We start from the raw sequence: 20,123 nt of genomic DNA on the forward strand, positions 1-20,123 counted from the left end.
AGTTGCCCTCAAACAATGTCAAGAATTCCCTAGAAACAGGACTTGTCCACCATCTTTGTGGTAGCTTACCTGCCAAAACTGGTATCAGAGGAAGCTCCAAAGTACAAAATAGTTGCCATAAACCATAAACCTGTTTTGTGGGAAAAAATGATACCAATGTTACTTTTAAATTATTTCTACCTGCACACTGCTGAACAGCCTACTTGATTGCATTGAGGTGGAATTTCGGGCAACTCCCAAGTGAGTGGTGGCTCCTCCCAACAGCCGCCCTCCCGCCAAGCTCCTTCCTAGTAAAACTCCTATTTCCTTCAAGTATTCTATTTCATTACCAAGACCTCACAGAGATATTTAGAAATACCAGGTAGGCCAACCCCCACTCCCAATTCTCTTTAATCTTTCTCATTTAAAACAATTTTTTAGAAGATTTTATTTATTTATTTGACAGAGAGAGAGCATGAGCAGGGGGAGCGGCAGGCAGGGGGAGAAGCAGACTCCCCACTGAGCAAGGAGCCTGACACAGACTCAATCCCAGGACCCCGAGATCAGGACCTGAGCCGAAGGCAGATGCTTCACCAACTGAGCCACCCAGGTGCCCTAATCTTTCTCATTTTTAAGTGTGATGTAGGTATTTTTAGACTTGTAGCCTTCCATTTTAACTTCTGAATAGGTATACTGAATTCCCAAAAGTGTAGCTAGAATTTTCATTGGTTTTTGCAATGGCTTTATAGATTAGTGTGGGGAGAGGTGAAATCTTTATATGAGGTCACCTCCTCCAGGAGTATGAGACATCTCTGCATTTATTCAGACTGTCTTCATGCCTCTTCTCAGGGCTTCTCTCATGTGTGTCCCTTCCTGCTGCCATCTGAAGCCCTCAGCCTTGCCAGTCCCTCCTCCAGGCCCCGTGCCCTGCACTTTGCCCTCGGGGAAGGGCTGATATGCTCCAGGCCACCACCTGGCTTCTCCTCAGCTCTCAGGCTGGTTTTGCCCATGTGGGGTAGTAGGGTAGAGAAATGGGCTTCCTCTCTCCCGCTGGACCCTTCCCAGCAGCCCACAGTCCTGGGCCTGCAACCACAGCGCCTGGTGCCCGGCTCCTGATCAGCAGCCCCTGCAGAGTCTCGGCTTTCCCTGGGTCCTGGTGACAGCTTCCCCTCCAAGCCCAGCGGTTGAAACCCTTCCAGCTAGTACCTGTCTCCGGAGGCTTCTCCATCCTTTGCTGGCCCCCCACTCCTGGGCTCACCTCCACACACAGTCCCTTCCTCCAACTCTTCTTGACTGTTCCCGCAAATGCCCTCCGCCTCCCAACGAGACTGAGTGGAGCTGTGTCTATCTCACTATTAAACTAAAATGAATACTCAGCTTTTATGTTAACTGTAGCATTAGAAACATTCCAACTGAGGAGCACCTGGGAGGCTCAGTTAAGCATCTGACTTTGGCTCAGGTCATGATCTCAGGGTCCTTGGATCGAGCCCCGCATCGGGCTCTGCCCACTCAGTGGGGAGTCTGCTGGAGATTTTTTTCTCCCTCTACCTCTCCCCCTACTCATGCTCTCCATTTCTAATAAATAAATAAAATCTTAAAAAAAAAAAGTTCCAATTGAATTGGTAGCTTTTAAAAATGCTACAATTGTTAGCCTACGGAAAACATTTTTAAAACTTCAGGTCTTATCATGTGGACTATCCTTCTATGAGTGATGCACAAGTTCACTTGGCCTGAGAATTCACTCAAAGATGCTGTGAGCATGGATGTGAGTGAGAGGTGTTCTTGGGGAACAGTGAGCAAGAGTGCCTGCCAACCCCAAGTTACAGTAAGACGCCTTGCCTTCAACTGGGAACAAAGGCCCATCGTAAGTCTGTGGAGTATCTTCAGGTTCACCCATACATTCTGATTCTTTAAAAGATCAAAAGAATGAAAGATTAGGCAAGCTTGGCAGCAATGTTCATCACAATCTAGGGATTGACACAACCCACAGAAATGGGCACTAGGGAGGTGGCACAAGTCTTTCCATGGCAGACATGAACATCGGTGGCATCACCAAATACCTCAAGCGGGCGAGCTCCCATGCTGCAGAAAAGCCTTCTTATTGGACAAATGCAAGCTACCTAGAGCCTCACACTTTCCCCCAACCCAGTTTTCTTCTTCATTTTACAGGAACTGCAAAGTGTCCACGGTGCAAAGATCACACGGTGGTAGAGACAGAAGCATACCCTCACGCGCCCCGGTAGGCTGAGGAGCCACGTGGCCACACTCACCGTCTGTCCTCACCTGGACGACACCCCCGGAGGCCCTGAGCGTGGACACACAGGGAGGGGCATGAGCCGCAACCCCCAGCACGCAGTCTGACTCTCCTCCCCTGGACACCTCGCTCTGCCAAACAACTCCCTACACTCCACTTTCGGCCTCAAGGCCCCAGGCCGGAGAAACCGCAGGACGAGGAGCCAGCAGTGGGCTGATGTAGCCTGGCATTTGCTGTCTCGTCATCCCCAGCCTTGGCTCTCCTGGAAGACTGGTCTGGGGACACCGTGAGCAGACTGTCCACTCCTGCCCAAATGAGCTTCCTACAAGACAGAGCTGATGATGCGCCTCCCACTATGCACGGTTCTCCGGCGGGGCTTCCCTAGGACAAGACTGAGCTCCGGGTGGGACCAGCACCCTCGTGACAGAGCCTGTGATACCACTCCTCCTCTACCCTACACCTTTCTTCCCAATCTCACCATTCCCTCCTGTTCCCATGCTGCTCCCTCTGCCCAGACGCCCCCTGCGTTCTCTCAGACCATCCCCAGCACCTCTTCAACATGGCACAATGTGGGCCTGGCTTTCCCCTCCCGCCCCTCACGCACTGCATGCCTCCACAATGGACACATTTCTAGCCACCAGGATTTGAGCGCAAGTTCACGGAGGCTGCTGCTTTTCTTCCTGGAGTGTGCTGAGGGCCCGGGGTGAGGTGACAGCTCACAGGCAGTGGTGGGACTGGCAGGGTCCACAGTACTGAGAGCAGCTGGGTGCAGGGCCCCGGCTTCTAGACAGAGAGAAAACATACCTCTGAGGCTGGTGCTTTGTTCCCCGCAGCCACTCCCAGCCCTAGATGCACTAGAAAGAAACTAGACCTTATAGTCAGAAACCCACGCTTTGATCCACAGCCTCAACTTGACCTTGGGCAAGATGCATGCACACTGACCCTTCTGCACCTTGGTCTAGTCATCTATAAACTGGGACTGGTGGTGCTGAGGTGGGTAAGTCCCTGTTTCAGTGACAGTGTCTCGGCTGCTATGTGAGGAAGTTCCCCTCCCAGCATCCTACGATCAGCAGAACTCACCTCCACGCCCTGTCCCCCCGCCAAGGGGCACACGTGTGGCACAGGGAGGGAACTACCTGTGGGTCTTCGACAAAAGTGACCCATGGCTCACTGCTGGCCCCAGGGCCTGAGGCTCACGTCTTCCCGTGACCTGCTACTGCTTTCCCTCTGAGTCTGTGAGCTCCCCCATATTCCTCTGACACATCTCTTTAAATTAAGGGAGAGTGAGTTTCCGCATTTGTACCCCCAAGTCCCCATCTGACTCAGACCCTCCCTCACAGACGGCGCAGGATGAAGAGCAGGAGCAAGCAGACCTCCCCGAGCCTCAGGGCCCTCACATCACCAGCCGCTCTGCCCCCGTGGTTCCCACCCCATGGCCAGTCCTCGTGCTCCCCGAGCCCTCTGCATGCTCGTCCCGTTGTGCTTCTAGCGTGTTGCTGTTGATTTGCATGCAGGAAGCCTCAACAGAGTGGCCCAACTGCGGCCACACTGCTCCCCCGGGCCACCTCCTCGGGGGCCTGGCTCACTGGGCTCCGGGCCGGGCTCCAGGCCCCGTGAGCACTATGGCTTCTGCAGATGTGGTCCCTAACAACTGGGTGCGTCTCTAGGACAGGGCTTGGGAAGACACACCTGGGCACGTGGAGCGAGGTGGTACTGGAGCCTCTGCCACAGCTGCCGGGTCACCGGCACCACGAGCAGCTCATGGGGCCCAGAGCACGTGGCTCTGACGCCAGAGGGTCCATTTAGAAGAATCACACTGTCTCTCTGGGCTCAGACCTAGTTTGCGGTGACACGGCTAAACGCACCAAGAAGGTCGGAATTGTGGGTAAATCCAGGACCCATTATGGTGCCTCCCTCAGGAAAATGGTGAAGAAGATTGAAATGAGCCAGCACGCCAAGTACACGTGCTCCTTCCGGGGCAAAACCAAGATGAAACGACGAGCTGTGGGGATCTGGCCTTGTGGCTCCTGCATGAAACCCGTCGCTGGTGGCGCCTGGACCTACAGCACCACTTCTGTGCCGTCACAGTGAAGTCCGCCATCAGACGACTGAAGGAGTTGAAAGACCAGTAGAAGCTCCCCCATTTGAAACATAGCTAGCCTACAATAAATGGGTTAATTTACGTAACAAAATTACTTTGGCTTGTTAAATTTATTAATTAGATCTTTCAATTTGTGTTGCATTAGTTTTGCTTTTTCAAAGGACTTGGAAATAAAAAATCCTTCTGATTTTTATTGGGAAAAAAAAAAAAGAAGAAGAATCACACTGTGAACGGACTTCCCAGGAACAGTTTCATGAAGGAACAGAAGTCACCTGTCCTAACTCAATATCCTCCACCAGAAATGTCAGGGTAAAAAGCATTTGTGTAGAATAAGTAAAAATGAATGTCAGCAATGTTCTTTTTACTACTGGACTGTTTATGAAGCAGAAAAAATTTCTAGGAAAAAATTCGGTTGATTAAGGTTGGTAAAGCCTCATCTTAACATAACTCACCACAACATTTCTTGAGGAATTCCCATATGTGCTGTTCACTTTAACAGAGATGGAGCTTTCAAGGTATTTTGCCACTAAATCTTCAAAAGAGGGTGCAGCATCCCCAGGATCTATAAGCCATGCAGCAATTCTGGGGTCGAGCCCTACAAAATGAACAACTACAGAGAAAAAGGCCATTTAGTCACTCCATGAAAACTGAAGAACCATCCTTTTCTTGAGGATCAAAATAATAATAATAGCATTGCTGTGCCCTCAAGTTACAGAGGTGAGTGCCTAAGGGATGCTCCGCAGTTCCGGAGGAACTTGAGCCTTTGGTACGAGCGGCCTCCATGACCCAGGTCCCACAGGCAATCTCCATGGGGAACTGACCCCAGACAGCCAAAGAGGGGGAATGAACTAACGTGGAACTGGGACCTCTCAAAAATGTCCAGAGAGGTGGCGGTGAGAACCCTCAGGCCCTCTTCTGGCCTCCTCTCCCCCACCTGCCCCCGCCCCTGCTCCCCAGCTTTCCGACCCTGTGCCTCTCACTGGGCTACCTTCCTAGGCACTCCTGAGCCCTCTTCAGGGTGTCCAGGAACCCAAGTCTTGTGGGTAGAAGAAAGAGCATAAGCGTCCTCACTGCCAAGTTCGGCGGGGGGGCAGTGTGTTTGAGGACAGAGACGTCTGGCATTTGGGGCATTTCCCCTGATGGAGGAAAACCTGAGAGACCCCCAGACCTCTGCTGCATTGGGATATGTAAAAAGAACCAAGCACAGGTTCACCCCTGGAACTTGGGCAGTCACTGCCCCTAAGTACTAGTTTTCTCATCCAAAACCCAGGGAAGAGGTTACTGTACGTCTCTGCAAGACATATGGGAAGATGTTTTGTGAAAAATAAAAATGACATTTGCTAAATAAGTTTTAGTACCAGAATATTTTAGACACGGACAGGGGAGCTATAATGGGGGGGACTGATAAACTGAGAGAGAAATCTGAATTCTAAGTGATTGCGTTTTCAAGTTGCTTTAACATTTTTTTTTAAGATTTATTTATTTATTTTAGAGAAAGCACAAGCGGGGGGGGGGGGGGGGGGGGGGGGGGAGAGACAGAATCCCAAGCAGACTCTGCGCTGAGCATGGAGCCCAATGCGGAGCTCTATCTCAGGACCCTGAGATCATGGCCTGAGCCGAAGTCAAGACTTGGATGCTCAACCAACTGAGCCACCCAGGCGCCCCAAGTTACTTTAACATTTTGAATAATGCTACATAAAAATAAGGAGTTTGCTTTTAAACAAAACTGTAGTCTTAGATCACAACACACTAAATATTGTATTTTCTGGCACCTTAAATTATGCCAGTCTAAGAGATTTATATTTGCCAATGCAACCAGTATCATGACTTTTTTGTTTGATGTCTGGGAAGTCTCTGACACTGGCAGATTTGGAACCTTGGCTGGGACAACATCAGCAGGTGCTCCCGGACCTGTACCCACGTCGGCTGTGCATGACCCGACCCAACACCATCCGGCAATGCTAACTGACCCAGGAGGACTAGTTCACTCTACTTGCCTTTTCAGAGCTCTAATGGTCCAAAATTAAGGCTCTGCTAACATTCTTGAAAACTCTTGGGGAAGGGCCTGGGGGCTGGTTCCTATAATATCCTCCACCTCACATTCTAAAGCCCACCAGGCCAAGGCCCCACACTGGGGAGAAAATGCCAGTTGTTGAAAGAGAAATACCAACAAAACAGATTTAAAATGAGCTAAGAAAATCTGAGAAATAATAAAGGTGATGAAAAATAAATAAATCAGAATTAGAAATAGTTGGAAATTAGGTGACTTAGAAAAATAAAAACTGAACAAAGAAATGAAAGGGTTCAGAAAATAAAACAAAAAAAATTTCATAAAACTGAACTGGCAATACACAAAAGCCAATCAATGCAATGGATAATGCCCTACATAAGAAAAGACGATGGAAAAGAGGAATTTAAAGAAAATGAGATTGGAAATAGATTCTAGATAAAGTGACAAATATGAAAGAGCAGAGAAGTAGATTCAACATATGAAATGAGTTCAAATATCACAAAAAAGGTAAACAACAGATATCATGTACCTCCTGACAGAAGGACACGCCACTACCTAGGGTCGGGGTCATGACTTAGTCTTGCCCTCCCAAAATCAGGCCTGAAATCTGATCAAGCCTCTGGATCCAACTGCCAATTTACAAGAAATAGAAGAGCAAGAAGAAAGTGTTAAACAGCAAGAAGGTGATAACGTTCTGAAAAATCCAGACGCTGGGAAATCCTACACGACAAACAAGCTGGTTCCCTCCACAAGGACAAAATAATTACAGGTAAGTAAAACAGAGAGAGAGAATATATAGATGAAAAAAAAAAGAAACAAGAAATGTATCATACCTATCCTAGCTTCGGGATAACCTAACTCTAACTCTTGTTTGGATCCCAAGTCACACAAACTGTAAAAAAATAAAAACAAACAAGATATTTAAAGACAACAGGGGCAGCGCACACACTGACTGGATATCTAATAACACTGAAAGATTACTACTAATTTGGGGGGAGACGATGATGGCATCATCTTAAAAATGAAACCCTCATACTTCACCACATAATTGAAACATTTACAGATGAATCATATGATGCTTGGAATCTGCTACAAATCAAGCCAGGAGGCAGGTGGTTGGAAGTGTGAGGAGTTACAGAGAAAAGAAGACTGGGCATAAGTTGGTAATTGTTGAAGCTGAGTGATGGGTACCATGTTGTTTTCCAACACTGTCTCTGGCGCCCAGCGTGCGGTCTTCCGCCCACGGGTCTGCGGCTCTGCAGAAGCCGGCGGGTGTCTGACAGCTGGCGCCATTGTGACACCAGCTGCCCTGAGTGCAGACCCTGCAGCCTCACAAGACCACCCCTGCTTCAGACGCCTCCCGTACCTCCCACCCACCATCTACAAATCGGGGTTCCCACGACCCCCTCCTCGGGTTCCATAATTGGCTAGAAGGGCTCGCAGAACTGCGGAAAGCACCTTATACTAACTCGTGACCCATTTATCATGAAGGACACAACTCAGGACCATCCGGACGGAAGAGATGCGCAGGGCAAGGTATGGGGCAAGGGGCGCAGAGCTCCCCCCCCCCCCCCCCCGCCCCCCCACGGGCTCCCCCCCCCCGGGGCCCCCCCCAACCCCCCCCCCCCCCGGGCAGGGGATTCATGGAAGTTCCACTACCCAGGTGCGACTGATGAGCTCGCTGGCCACTGAGATTGACCGCCTCTCCATCCCCTCTCTGTCCCTGGAAGGGGTGTGGGGGTGGGGGACTTAAAGTCCAACCCACTAAGCCTGGTGTGGTCATTCTGTCCACTGCCCTATCCTGAGGCCCACTAGGGGCCCCCCACTCCCAGTCCTCTCATTAGCCCACAAAAGACATTCTTAGCACTCTGGGGATTGCAAGGGTCTTAGGAACTATGTGCCAGGAAGCAAGGACAAAGACTAAATATATATTTCTTATTGTATCACAGGTAATTTTGTACATGTTGGAAATTTTGTACATTCAAAGAGTTTTTTTTTTCCTTGGGGCACCTGGGTGGCTCAGTCAGTTAAGCATCTGCCTTCGGCTCAGGTCATGATCTGGAGGTCCTGGGATCGAGCCCCGCATCCGGGCTCCGTGCTCAGCCTCGAGTCTGCTTCTCTTTCTCCCTCCGTGATCTCTCTTGCTCTATCTCTCAAATAAATACAAATCTTAAAAAAAAAGATTTTTTTTCCAACCTCTTATTATATTTTCAAACATGCAGACAATTTAAAAAGAACTATCCAGTGAACCCTCATAATATCCACTACTTAGATTCTGTAAGGAGCATTTCTGCTATATTTGCTTTGCTACATATCTGTCCATCTAAGAAAAGTTATTAAAAATTCTTATTATGTTAAATGAAAGATAAAAACATGTTCTATATTGTTTTGATGTGAATTATTATTTAATTTTAATTCCGGTATAGTTAACATAGTGTCATATTAGTTTCAGGTATACAATATAGTGACTCAGCACTTCCGAACAACACCCAGTTTTCATTGAGACAGGGGCCCTCCTTGATCCCCATCACCTGTTTCCCCCATCCCCCCACCTCCCCTCTGGTGACCATCATGTGTTTTCTACAGTTAAGAGTCCATTTCTTGGTTTGTCTCCTTTTTCCCTTTGCTCATTTGTTTTGTTTCTTTAATTCCGTGTATGAGTGAATCATATGGTATTTGTCTTTCTCTGACTGACTTATTTCACTTAGCATAATATTCTCTAGCTCCATCCATGTCATTGCAAATGTTAAGATTTCATTCTTTTTCATGGCCGAGTACTATTCCACTATATGTATGTATGTATATGCCACATCTTCTTGATGGACACTTGGGCTGCTTCCATATCTTGGCTGTTGTAAATAATGATACCATAAGCTTAAGGGTGCATGTATTCCTTTGAATTCGTATTTTGTATTCTTTGCATAAATAACCAGTAGTGCAATTGCTGGGTCACAGGGTAACTCTATTTTTAACTTTTTGAGGAATCTCCACACTGTTTTCCAGAGTGGTTGCACCAGTTTGTGTTCCCACCAACAGTGCACGAAGCCTCCTTTTTCTGCACATCCTCACCAACATCTGTTGTTTCTTGTGTTGTTGATTTTAGCCATCTGACAGGTGTGAGGTGGTATCTCACTGTGGTTTCGATTTGCATCTCCCTGATGATGAGGGATGTTGAGCATCTTTTCATGCGTCTGGACTTTAATTCGTAGGGAGTTTATAAGCTATTTGTGGTAACAACACATCCCATCTGACCACGCTGCGTAAGTCACTTCTTTCTTATTTTAAATTATAAAAAGTAATTATCCTTGCAAAAAATCAAACGGTCTAAGGAAAGAGGGAAAGTGCCCCTCACCCTTGGGGCACGAGGCCACACAGCTGGTGCTTTGGAGCCTGCCTCCCACCTCCCATTCCCAGGAGGAGTCACTGCTGGAGAGCTCAATTTAAGAGATTATAAAAACTAAAACTTACCATGCTTCCAGCTGCCATCTTTACCAAAAAACTGCAGCACTGTTCGCACAAAGTCCTTAGCATTAAAACAAACAACAGGACATTTACATTTCAGCATTTGAAACAGCACTTTCCTGGAAGATAAAAAGAAATTCACTGGTTTAGACATTAATTCAGAACTTCTGACCTTGGAAAAAGTACCTTTATTGCTCTACCGACAGGTGTCACTTGCTAAACTACCTTGTAGGCGTTCTTTTTCTAGGAGCCTTCCGTGGGTTAACCTGAATCCTGTGGTGTTACTTCTCTGCACTTACAGATGACGAAGCTGAGACAGGCCCCACGGCTGTTCAGAGCCCACCCCTGGGAGAAGTCGCATTACCGCAGGCCAAGCCCAGCGGTACCCGAGCGGAGCGCACACTCTGGACTCCTTACAGGCTCCCCGGCACGGCTCTCCAGCCTGCTCTCCCAGCACGTGCTCCAACACTCTGCCCTCCACTCACACTGAATTGTCTTTCCTCCACCAGCACACGGTGCCACATCCTCCCACAGTCTGGGCCATGCCCCATGCTGCATTCTCGCCTGCAATTCTCCTCCCACGATTTCTGCAAACTGCCCCTTTCTCCAGGCGGGGAGTCCCCCCTCCTCTGTTCCTTCTCTACTCCTGTCCACGTACCACCTGCAGCCGGACCACATTTGTAACGTAATTTGCCTTGAAAGTAGGCTCGCCCCATTGCTCTGTGAGCTCCTTGGATATGGGATTCGTAAGAGTCGGCATTTACTGAACGCTTACCATGACACCATGCTAAACACTTCAAAGGACTGCTACACTGAAATCTCAGCACAAGCCTGTTAGGCAGGCACCAGATCCACTTTACAGATAAGGAAGCTGAGGCTCAGAGTGGCTAGACAATTTTCCCAGCAAGACCCTATCTTGCTGCTGCCCCGGCCCACACTGTAAGTCTTCCTTTATAGGAACTCTCTATTCATACATTAATGAGGGTCTTGCATGAGGCTGAGGGAGAAAGAAAGCAGAAGCCCACTCAGCTCTGCACAGAGTCAACAGAAAGTTAAATTCTGCTCAGCTTGCTGCACAGACATTTGCATTTTCTTGCGTGGCTTCCACATGGGTTTCCCTTGAAGAGGGGGCCCGGCTGGTAGAGAGGACAGAGGGCCAGCAGCACCGTGTCAGGTTTTGGCTCTGTGGACTCGGGACGGCGCAGGGAGGAGAGAACGGGAGAGGGGCTGGGAGCTTACAGGGGAGAAGAGCTGCACTTCCACGCTGACGCCCTCACTTGCTGCAGACGCCAAGTCCCAGTTACTAAGGTCACCTAAGAACTGCAGGATCTCCCACTAGTAAGAGATGCAGGCTAGTGGGTTTCTAACTTAAGGTAAGACAAACAACAAAAAGAGCATCTTGTAAGACAAAGTGACTGAAACACAGTGTGTTTTGTAAGTCAGTTATAGAAGTCAGTTTTGTCACGTTTGCAAACAAAAAGGCAGCCGGAATATTAAAAAGGTAGACTTGGGTCTAAAAGAGGAGGCTTGAGTCTCAAGACTGACTTAGGGCTGTTTCTCTGAGTCTCAGTTTCGCCATCTACAAAATGGAACTAGTAAGACCCAACACATACAGTTAATGTGAAGATGAAGAGAGCGCGTGTGTGTAAGAACACCTTGCGCAGGTGTGCAATAAATGGTACTCGGTATGCTTTGTGCAGAGAAGTTATTTATGTGTGTTTTCATTTAAATGTCATTTATTTAAATTCATTTTAAATCTCATACATACTAACATAGAATTGGGATTATTACTTCCAATTTTATGGTATGTGAGGCCATGTCTTCATATAATTGTCTTGGAACTTACAAAAATTAAACCTTAATACGCATTTATTAAAAAATAACAATAAATATTTGTGAAGCACATACTCTGTCACATTGTTCTTGGCTTGTGGAGACAGAGGAATGAGCAAGACATAAAAACCCGTGGCTCGGGGCACTCAGGGACAGACACACAGGGCGATGGGGGTGGGGGGGCACCGCTATACACAGTGGGCAGGGAAGGCCTTCTGACCATGCTGTAACACCTCAGGGAAGACTTGAAGGGTAAGGTGAACAAAAGGCCTCGTTGAAGGAGGAAAGTTCTCTATAGAAAATTTTACCCAATATGTGTGGAAGAAATGATAGACACAGAAAAATCACCATCTTCCAGACATACTGAAAAAGTGATTTCGATGACCACTGAGGGGACGTTTGGTGGGGACATTCACAATGGAGGGAGCATGCCGACACCGCCTAGCCCACAGCTCCATTGAGCGTCACGCATGTGAGGTCAACACAACTGCATCGCAGAAGGTAGCCCGATCGAGTGCAGGGCACCCAGCTAAACACAATGTTCAGAAAAACAGTGAATAATTTTTATGTGAAAAAAAATATGTTTCTTAGAGATGTATGCCTGTAGTGTAAGAATGTCTCTTCCAACACTTGGGACGTAGTTATACTAAAAAATTGTTTATCTGGGATCCAAACTTAGCATCCTGCATTTTTATTTGTTAAATCTGACCATCCAAATGTGTGTGTGATGGGGTGTGAAGCAGACAGCACCACCCAGGGAAGTGCCCTCGTGAAAAAAGCTGGAGCTGGATAATGGAGCTTAGAGAACGAAGCCCCGGCTTACAGAAAGTATGGAGGAAAGGGGAACAAGGTAAAGAACCCCACAATCACAAAACAGATAAGCCCAGGACATGGGACCTCCTGCAAGATGGGGTCAGAGGTCGGAGGATGCTCTTAGTAGAAGTGGTAGGAGAGACAAGAAATGGCATGCGTGACCTTGCTGGTCCTGATCCCAATAGATCAAGTGTAGAAGGACATTTTAAAAACAATCAGGTAAGGGGCGCCTGGGTGGCTCAGTCGTTAAGCGTCGGCCTTCAGCTCGGGTCATGATCCCAGGGTCCTGGGATCGAGCCCCGCATCGGGCTCCCTGCGCCGCGGGAAGCCTGCTTCTCCCTCTCCCACTCCCGCTGCTTGTGTTCCCTCTCTCGCCGTGTCTCTATCAAATAAATTAAAAAAATCTTTAAAAAAATTAAAAATAAAAACACTCAGGTAACTTTAAATGTGTACTGAGTATTAAATTTGCTAAGTTTGAGAATGGCATTGTAGCCAGGTGAAGAAAAGCCCAGGTGTTTTAGAGCTGCATCCTGAGCCCTGTGAGCTAAAACGACATGTCTGGGATTTTCCCCTAATCCCAGCTCCCTACCCCTCTCCTCAAAAAGGGGCAGATGAAGGAAGCATGGAAAGACCTTTGGTTTGAGTGGGTGTGTATATAGGACTCATTACATTACACTCTCTACTTTCATGTTTTCATAATTTGCTTTGTGTATGTGTGTGTTGGGGGGGGGTATGGTTTAGACGAATGGGTAGCACATCCTGCAGACACCTGGGAGCACACTGCAGGGGAGGAAGAGTGGTACAAGGAAGACCCCCGGGTAGATCAAGGAGGCTGGCGTGCAGTGAGAGCAGGGGAAGAGGAGCTCCCAGGCCTGGTGAGGGCCACATGCAGACCTGCGGGCATCATTGGGAGCTGTTGCAGGGCTCCGAGCAGGGAGCGTTGTGACCTGACTTCTTAGTGCTCAGACCCTCTCTGGGAGCCGTGCGGAAAACAGGCTGGGGGCAGGTGGAGGCAGGCGGCCCTCAGGAAGCCCCTGCTTGGTTCGGTCAGGAGGTGAAGGCCTGAACCAAATGGCAGCAGCAGAAGGGAAGAGAGGTCAGCTTCTAGCTGTATTTTGAAGGCAGAGCCAATGGGATATACTAAGAGCTTGGATGCAAGGAAGAGGGAAGTTAAAGGTAATGCCAGGACCGTTGGCCTGAGCTCATGGAGAGCAAATGCTGACATTAACCTTGACAGCAAAGCCTGTCGGAGGCAGGTTTCGGGAAGACAGGAGTTCAGTTTTGCACATGTTGAGGCCCTAGTGACTATCAGATGTCCAAGTAAAGAGCACTGAGTAAGATATATACATCCAGAATTCAGAAAAGGCCGTCCAAATATTAGGGCTCTGTTCTCACAGAGATCTTCCATAGAATAGACCTGCCTACTTGTTCTTTCAGAAGAAAATTAGGTAAAAATAAGGCTATGGGTTTCTTGCGAGCAGGCTGCTCTATTAGTCAAACGTTGTCCCATTCTCACCAAAATTTACTGCAGTGTAAGTGCCTGATGTTAAGCTTATGATTGCTGAGGCATCCATTTCAAAAGACATCCATACTGCCTCCTGTATGACAAGCCACCAGCAGAACACCCAGACAAGGAACAGGGCCACCCCCACCTGTGCAGCTTCCCTTCCAGACAGGCCGGGGGCATCCAGACACCTGACCTGTGAGTGATCCTACTTCTCCCTTCCTAACTCCCACTCTTATGATTTCTATTAGCCAATAAAGAGTGAAACCTTGAAACTGCCAGCCCCCCATCCTCAGACCATAATAAAGGCTGAGCCTCAGGCCTGCACCCTCTCTTTCTCTAGCTATGACTTTGCTGTGTGGCCCCCGGTGTGGTGTGTACCCTCCAGGACCTGTGAGTAATGAATCTTGTTCCTCAAAGTTCCCTGATGGTTTCTGCTGAATTGTGTCCTGTGATCCTAGGAACTCTCATGGTTGGTCCAGCCACAGCACTGGCCCCTGGCATTCCTCGCTGGGACAACACAGATGCAGCCACGGCCTACAACCCCCCCACAGCCCAGCGAGACTGTAGGAGGCCAACGGGGCCAGGCCTGGGCACCACCTGCTTACCCCTGAGCCTCCGTGAACGCCTCTTCAGGACAGCAGCTTCGGGGAGCTCCTGCCAGGCAGCTAAGGGGCTGGGACTCTGAGGGCTGGGTGGGCAGGAGGTGGATGTCCCCACCCAAGGCAGAAACCGGAGTCAGGCTGACAACACGGCAGAAGAGCTGTAACGAGGGCGGGGGCTGGAACCCCCAGCAGGACTTTTTAGGATCGCTACGGGGCAGCTCAAGCATCCCTGCTCGATCTAAAACTGTCCGATTCTAAAGGGCAGGTCCAAGTGAGGTGTGTCTTAACTATTTCCACAGAATGAAGCTTTGAAATTAGCATGAAATTAGGTGGTACTGAGGACAATTTACTTTTTGAATTTAATTTACTTTAATTTTCTAATGCTGTGAGTGAGATGAGGAAAATCATCTGGGACTGTGGTCACGACAGTGGATCTTCAGGCCTTGGGATGAAGCTTTTCTCACCAACTTCTCACTGAGATGTTGATTCAAATCCTGGAGGGGCTCCCATGGAAGGATGGAGCCTTCATTCCAGAAGCTCTCTGGGGGAAAGCAGGCTACTGTGTGCAGAGCTGTCATTCAGATCCATTTTATTTTCATGTGCCTGTACAAAACTTCTAAAAGTTTAAATAATTGAAGTTGGAGCTTGGGAGACTCTAATTGGACTCAACGAAGCAGACATGTAAGTAGGAAGTAAGGCAGTGGGAGGAGATTTCTGACCTGGCAAACTGATTATATGCCTCTTGCTCTTGGCCCCCAGTAGAGGAGTGCTCTGTCTGGAGGTAGATATACTGATCACGGAGTGTGGAGCCTTCCCCCAGGACACTGTCAGAGGCTGAGACATCCAGAGGACCACTGCCCTCTACATGGCTTTGCAGTAACATTGCAATTCCTTTAACAGAGGGAAACAGAGCCTGTGAATACAAACACAGTTTCAAAATTAAACACAAACAATGTATTTATTCAAGAAAGGTATGTTTTATAATTAAACAGAGAGAAAAGGCCTACAACTAAATTTGTAAATAAATAGCTCTTTTTAATGACAGTCAAGGCCAAAAGCCAAACCCATGATCTTACTCTCCAAATCTGGACTCCTCCCTATTCAACATCATAACAGAAGTCTTAGCCAGCGTAACACAATGGGAAAAAGAAATAAAAGGCACATAGATCAGAAATGAAGAACCATACTGTCTCTATTTACAGATGACACAAATGTCTGCATAGAAAACCAAAAGGAATTTACAAAAAAACCTCCTGGAACCAATATGTGAGTTTAGTAAGGTTGCAAGATACAAGATTAAAACACAAAATTAATTGTATTTCTATGTACTCTCAATGAACATGTAAAAATGATCTTTTTTTAAAAACAATGTGTTGGGCGCCTGGGTGGCTCAGTTGGTTAAGCGACTGCCTTCGGCTCAGGTCATGATCCTGGAGTCCCGGGATCGAGTCCCGCATCGGGCTCCCTGCTCAGCAGGGAGTCTGCTTCTCCCTCTGACCCTCCCCGCTCTCATGTGCTCTCTCTCATTCTCTCTCTCTCAAATAAATAAATAAAATCTTAAAAAAAAAAAAAAAAAGAAAAAGAAAGGGACTTAGAGATCCTTTCATTTAAAATAAATAAATAAATAAATAAATAAAAAATAAAATAAAAACAATGTGTTTACCAGGGGTGCCTGGGTAGCTCAGGCGGTTAAGCATCCGACTCTTGATTTTGGCTCAGGTAACTGTCTCAGGGTTGTGAGACCAAGCCCCGCATGAGGCTCCATGCTGGGTGTGGAACCTGCTTAGGATTCTTTCTCCACCTCTCCCTCTGCCTCTGCCCCCGCCACTCTCTCTCTTTTTCCTTATTCTATTCTAAATAAAAAATAAATGAAAATGAAAATAAAAATAAAAAGATGCATTACCATTTATAATAACCATTCCAAAAAATGAAATACTTAAATAGAAATCAACAAAACACATACAGGATCCATATGCTACACTACACGACAAATACTGGTGAAAGAAGCCAAAGAAGACCTAACTAACAGAGACACACCATGCTTGAGGACCACAAAACTCCTAATAGGAATGTCAGTTCTCCCAAGTTAATCTGTAGAACCTAGATCAATAAACCCCAAGTATAAGAAACATGAAGAACACCACACCAAGTCACGTTATAATCAAATTGCTTAACACCAATAATAAAGAGAAAACCTTAAAAGAAGGGGCGAGGGCAGGGGCCAGGCAGGTGGGATAGGGGCGTTACCCAGACAGAGATCAAGAGAAGTGAGACAGCAGATCTCTGGTGAGAAACAAAGCAAGCTAGAAGACAGTGGAGCAACATCTTCCAACTGTTGAAAGAAAAAAAAAACTATTGACTTATAACTCTTTAGCGAGCAAAAATATCTTTCAGAAATGACAGGTATAGCAAGACTTGTATACTACACAGAAAACTACAAAACACTGCTAAAAGATACTAAAGGTTTAAGTAAATGAAGGGACACCCCTGTTCATGGCCCGAAAACTCAGTACTGTCAAGATGGCAAAACTCCTAAAGTTCATCTATAGACTCAACACAATGTGCATCAGAATCTCAGCTGCATGCCTGAAGGAACTGAAAAGCTGATGCTAACATTTACATGGAAATGCAAAGTAACCAGAATACCCAAACCAATCTTCAAAAACACAAAGTTAGAAGACTCACACTCCAAGACCCTTTGGTACTGGCATCAGGACAGACATATAGATCAAAGGAAAGAACTGAGTGTCCAGAAATAAACCCTTATATTTACAGTCAATTGAGTTTCGAGAAAAGTGCCAAGAAAATTCAATGGGGAAAGAAGAGTCTTATCAACAGTGTTTGGAAAGCTGGGTATCAACACACAAGAGGCAGGTTTGTGCCCCTTATCTCACACCACACACGAAAATTAACTCAAAGTCAGCCACAGATTTTAATGTAAGAGCAAAAACATAAATTCTTAGAAGAAAACAGAAGTAAATCTTCAAGACCTGGGATAGGCAAAGCATTCTTAAATATAACAACAAAGGTGCAAGCAAAAAAAAAAAAAAAAATTGATAGAATTCATCAGATTTTAAAAATTTTGTGCTTCAAAAGACACCAGTAAGAAATTGAAAAAAATAAGCCACAGATTTGGAGAACTACAGATCATAGATCTGACAAGGGACTCGTATCAGAATATAGAAAGAAGGCTTTACAGATCCAAAATAAGACACAAATAACCCAATTTAAAAGTGGGCAAAAGATCTGAACAGACATTTCACCACAGAAGATACACAAATGGGACTAAGCACGAGAAGATGCTCAATGTAATTAGTTACTAGGGAAATGCGATTTAGAGCCGCAGTGAAATACCACTTCACACCCACTAGAATGGCTAAAACCAGACAGACAACAAGGATTGGCAAGGAGGTGGAGGGCTTGGAACTCTTGCGTGTTGCTGCTGGAATGCAAGAAGGCATACCCACTCTGGAAAACATTTTGGCAGTTTCTTAAAAATCTGAAGAGAACTATGCATTATCAGTCACTCAGCACTGTGGGGAGGGGAGGGTGGACTTCAAATCTTATTCCTAGCTCTCCTATCAAAATCCGACACAAAGAAAATGGGGTTCTTTTATGGTGCCAAAGAAACAAACAAAACCCAACACTGTTCACTAACCTGCTCAGCTCTTAGCTGGGTCGAACCGTCCTCATACATCAGTGTTACCACCACGGCCACTGCCCGTTTGAGCATTTCAACCAGTTGGCTCTTCTCCAAATCATCCAAATACCTAACGTCACAAAAATGGTTTTCGCACACTCTTGGGTTCCCACAGTTTAGGTGGGCTTCAACCTCATCAGCATTTTCTTCCAATGCCACATGTTTACTTGTTTTTCCTGAAAAATGACATGTACTATGTTTTCTTTTAAGATTCACGGGCATTTCTTTTTTTTCATTATTTTTATTTTCCTTTAGGAAATGCGTTCTTTTACACTCCGTTTTCTGTAGGACTGAAGCCTCTTGGTTACCCTGTGGAATGAAACAACTGGGAGGAGCCAATGAGCTGACATTCTTCTGGTTTTGGTCGGCAGAGGGCTGATCTGTGAGTCTGATACCGGAGGACGGAGGACAGAGCTTGATGGATGAGCCTGATGTCTGGCTTGCAGAAGAATTCAGATTCTGTGGAAAAACATGAAATGTTTCACGAGAATATGGATTCCTAAAACAGATCTAACCAAACTAATCTCTGGTAAACCTCGTCTAAGGTCAAGTGGGGACACAGCTTCATATTATCTATGATCAAACTTTCTAATGAAACTATATAGTAGCTTCTAGAGCAGTAATTTTTCTCAACCCAGGTAGGAGCGCATGTCTGAATCATGGGCTGGAATAGGTAGGAGTCCAAAAGTCTCCAACCATACCCAATGCGTGTAATGACAGATGCCATGGGTGGGAGTATGTTACAAATGCGCCTTATGCTCAAGATGAATAATTTAACTTCCAGGTAAAGGCCATTTACAGAGAAAATGAAATCACCACAACTATTTGATATGTTCATCTATTTACTAAAATTTTTTAAAAATATAGCTCAACAGCAATCCTCTTCCCATCTTGATCTAGTACTGTGCAATATTCATTCATAAATTCACAAACTGAGGGTAAAAAAAGAATCTCTACCCATCTCATTACTGGATTCATTTAGAATAAAATGTATTTTTAATGTTTATTTTTCAGATTTGTGATATATTTAATGTTGTTTTGAACAAATGTATATTAATAGTACTTTAAAAATAATTTTGGAGGAAAATTTTTCAGTATTTGGCATATGGTCACAGAAAATTTAAGTTTATACTCATATTTTTATTACAGAGACATGTTATATGGTTTCAAGAAAAGACTTCCAAGCATAAAATTATATTATGTTAATAATTCTGCAGAAGAAGATACAAGAAAAGGAGTTCGAGGAGCAAAGGGAAATACAAAAATTTAGATTGCTGTAGAATATCTTGCTCATGTTGTTTTTAAAGGGATGCTTGTGGGTATTAAGTTACCAGAGTACGGTATTTAGATTTTAGTGGTTATATTTTAATGATGATGTAATCATTTTTAAAATGTCAATACACCAGAAATTGTGTCCTGTGAAACATTTTAGACTTGTTATGAATATTTTAAATGTCAACTTAAAAATATGTCATGAGGTATATGGCTTTTCAAAATTCTTTTGCGAGAAAGGAAGCAAAACGTTGGTGAGCCGGCTCTCTACCTCAGTGATGGGAGGGGCACAGCCAGAGCGGCACTGAGAGAAAATCTCCGCTCACTCACAAAGTGAGTGAACACCCTGTGTTCCTGACATGGCTGTGGGACTCGCCTCTCCCCCAACTTCAGGGCAACCCAGGACCCGGGGCGGGTCCTGCCATCCCCACTTTACTACAGGGAGTTTCAGTTACACTGAGTTAGGCTGGACTTTGAACACACGTAGTTTTTGCCCCCAAGTCTAATCTCTTGGCCACTGTGTCTCCCCTACCAGGTCTTTGGTGAGATGACATCTTCTTTCCCCTCCCCTCAGGCCCACACCACACAG

The 20,123-nt window shown here is 46.2% G+C and overlaps 1 protein-coding gene and 1 pseudogene across 1 annotated transcript in view; one reads left to right on the forward strand and one right to left on the reverse strand.

Annotated features, from left to right (window-relative positions):
• The window catches only part of POLN (DNA polymerase nu), a 145,908-nt gene that overhangs the window by 98,860 nt on the left and 26,925 nt on the right, over positions 1-20,123 (reverse strand). The window contains 6 exon segments of the mRNA XM_032395471.1: positions 70-130; positions 1,819-1,887; positions 4,787-4,944; positions 9,814-9,926; positions 15,282-15,475; positions 18,221-18,721. Of these exon segments, the coding sequence (XP_032251362.1) occupies positions 70-130; positions 1,819-1,887; positions 4,787-4,944; positions 9,814-9,926; positions 15,282-15,475; positions 18,221-18,721 (1,096 nt within the window).
• On the forward strand, positions 3,856-4,365 carry LOC116626278 (annotated as a pseudogene).

Source organism: Phoca vitulina, unplaced genomic scaffold, assembly GCF_004348235.1.
Source record: "Phoca vitulina isolate PV1807 unplaced genomic scaffold, GSC_HSeal_1.0 scaffold85, whole genome shotgun sequence".
NCBI lineage: Eukaryota > Metazoa > Chordata > Mammalia > Carnivora > Phocidae > Phoca > Phoca vitulina.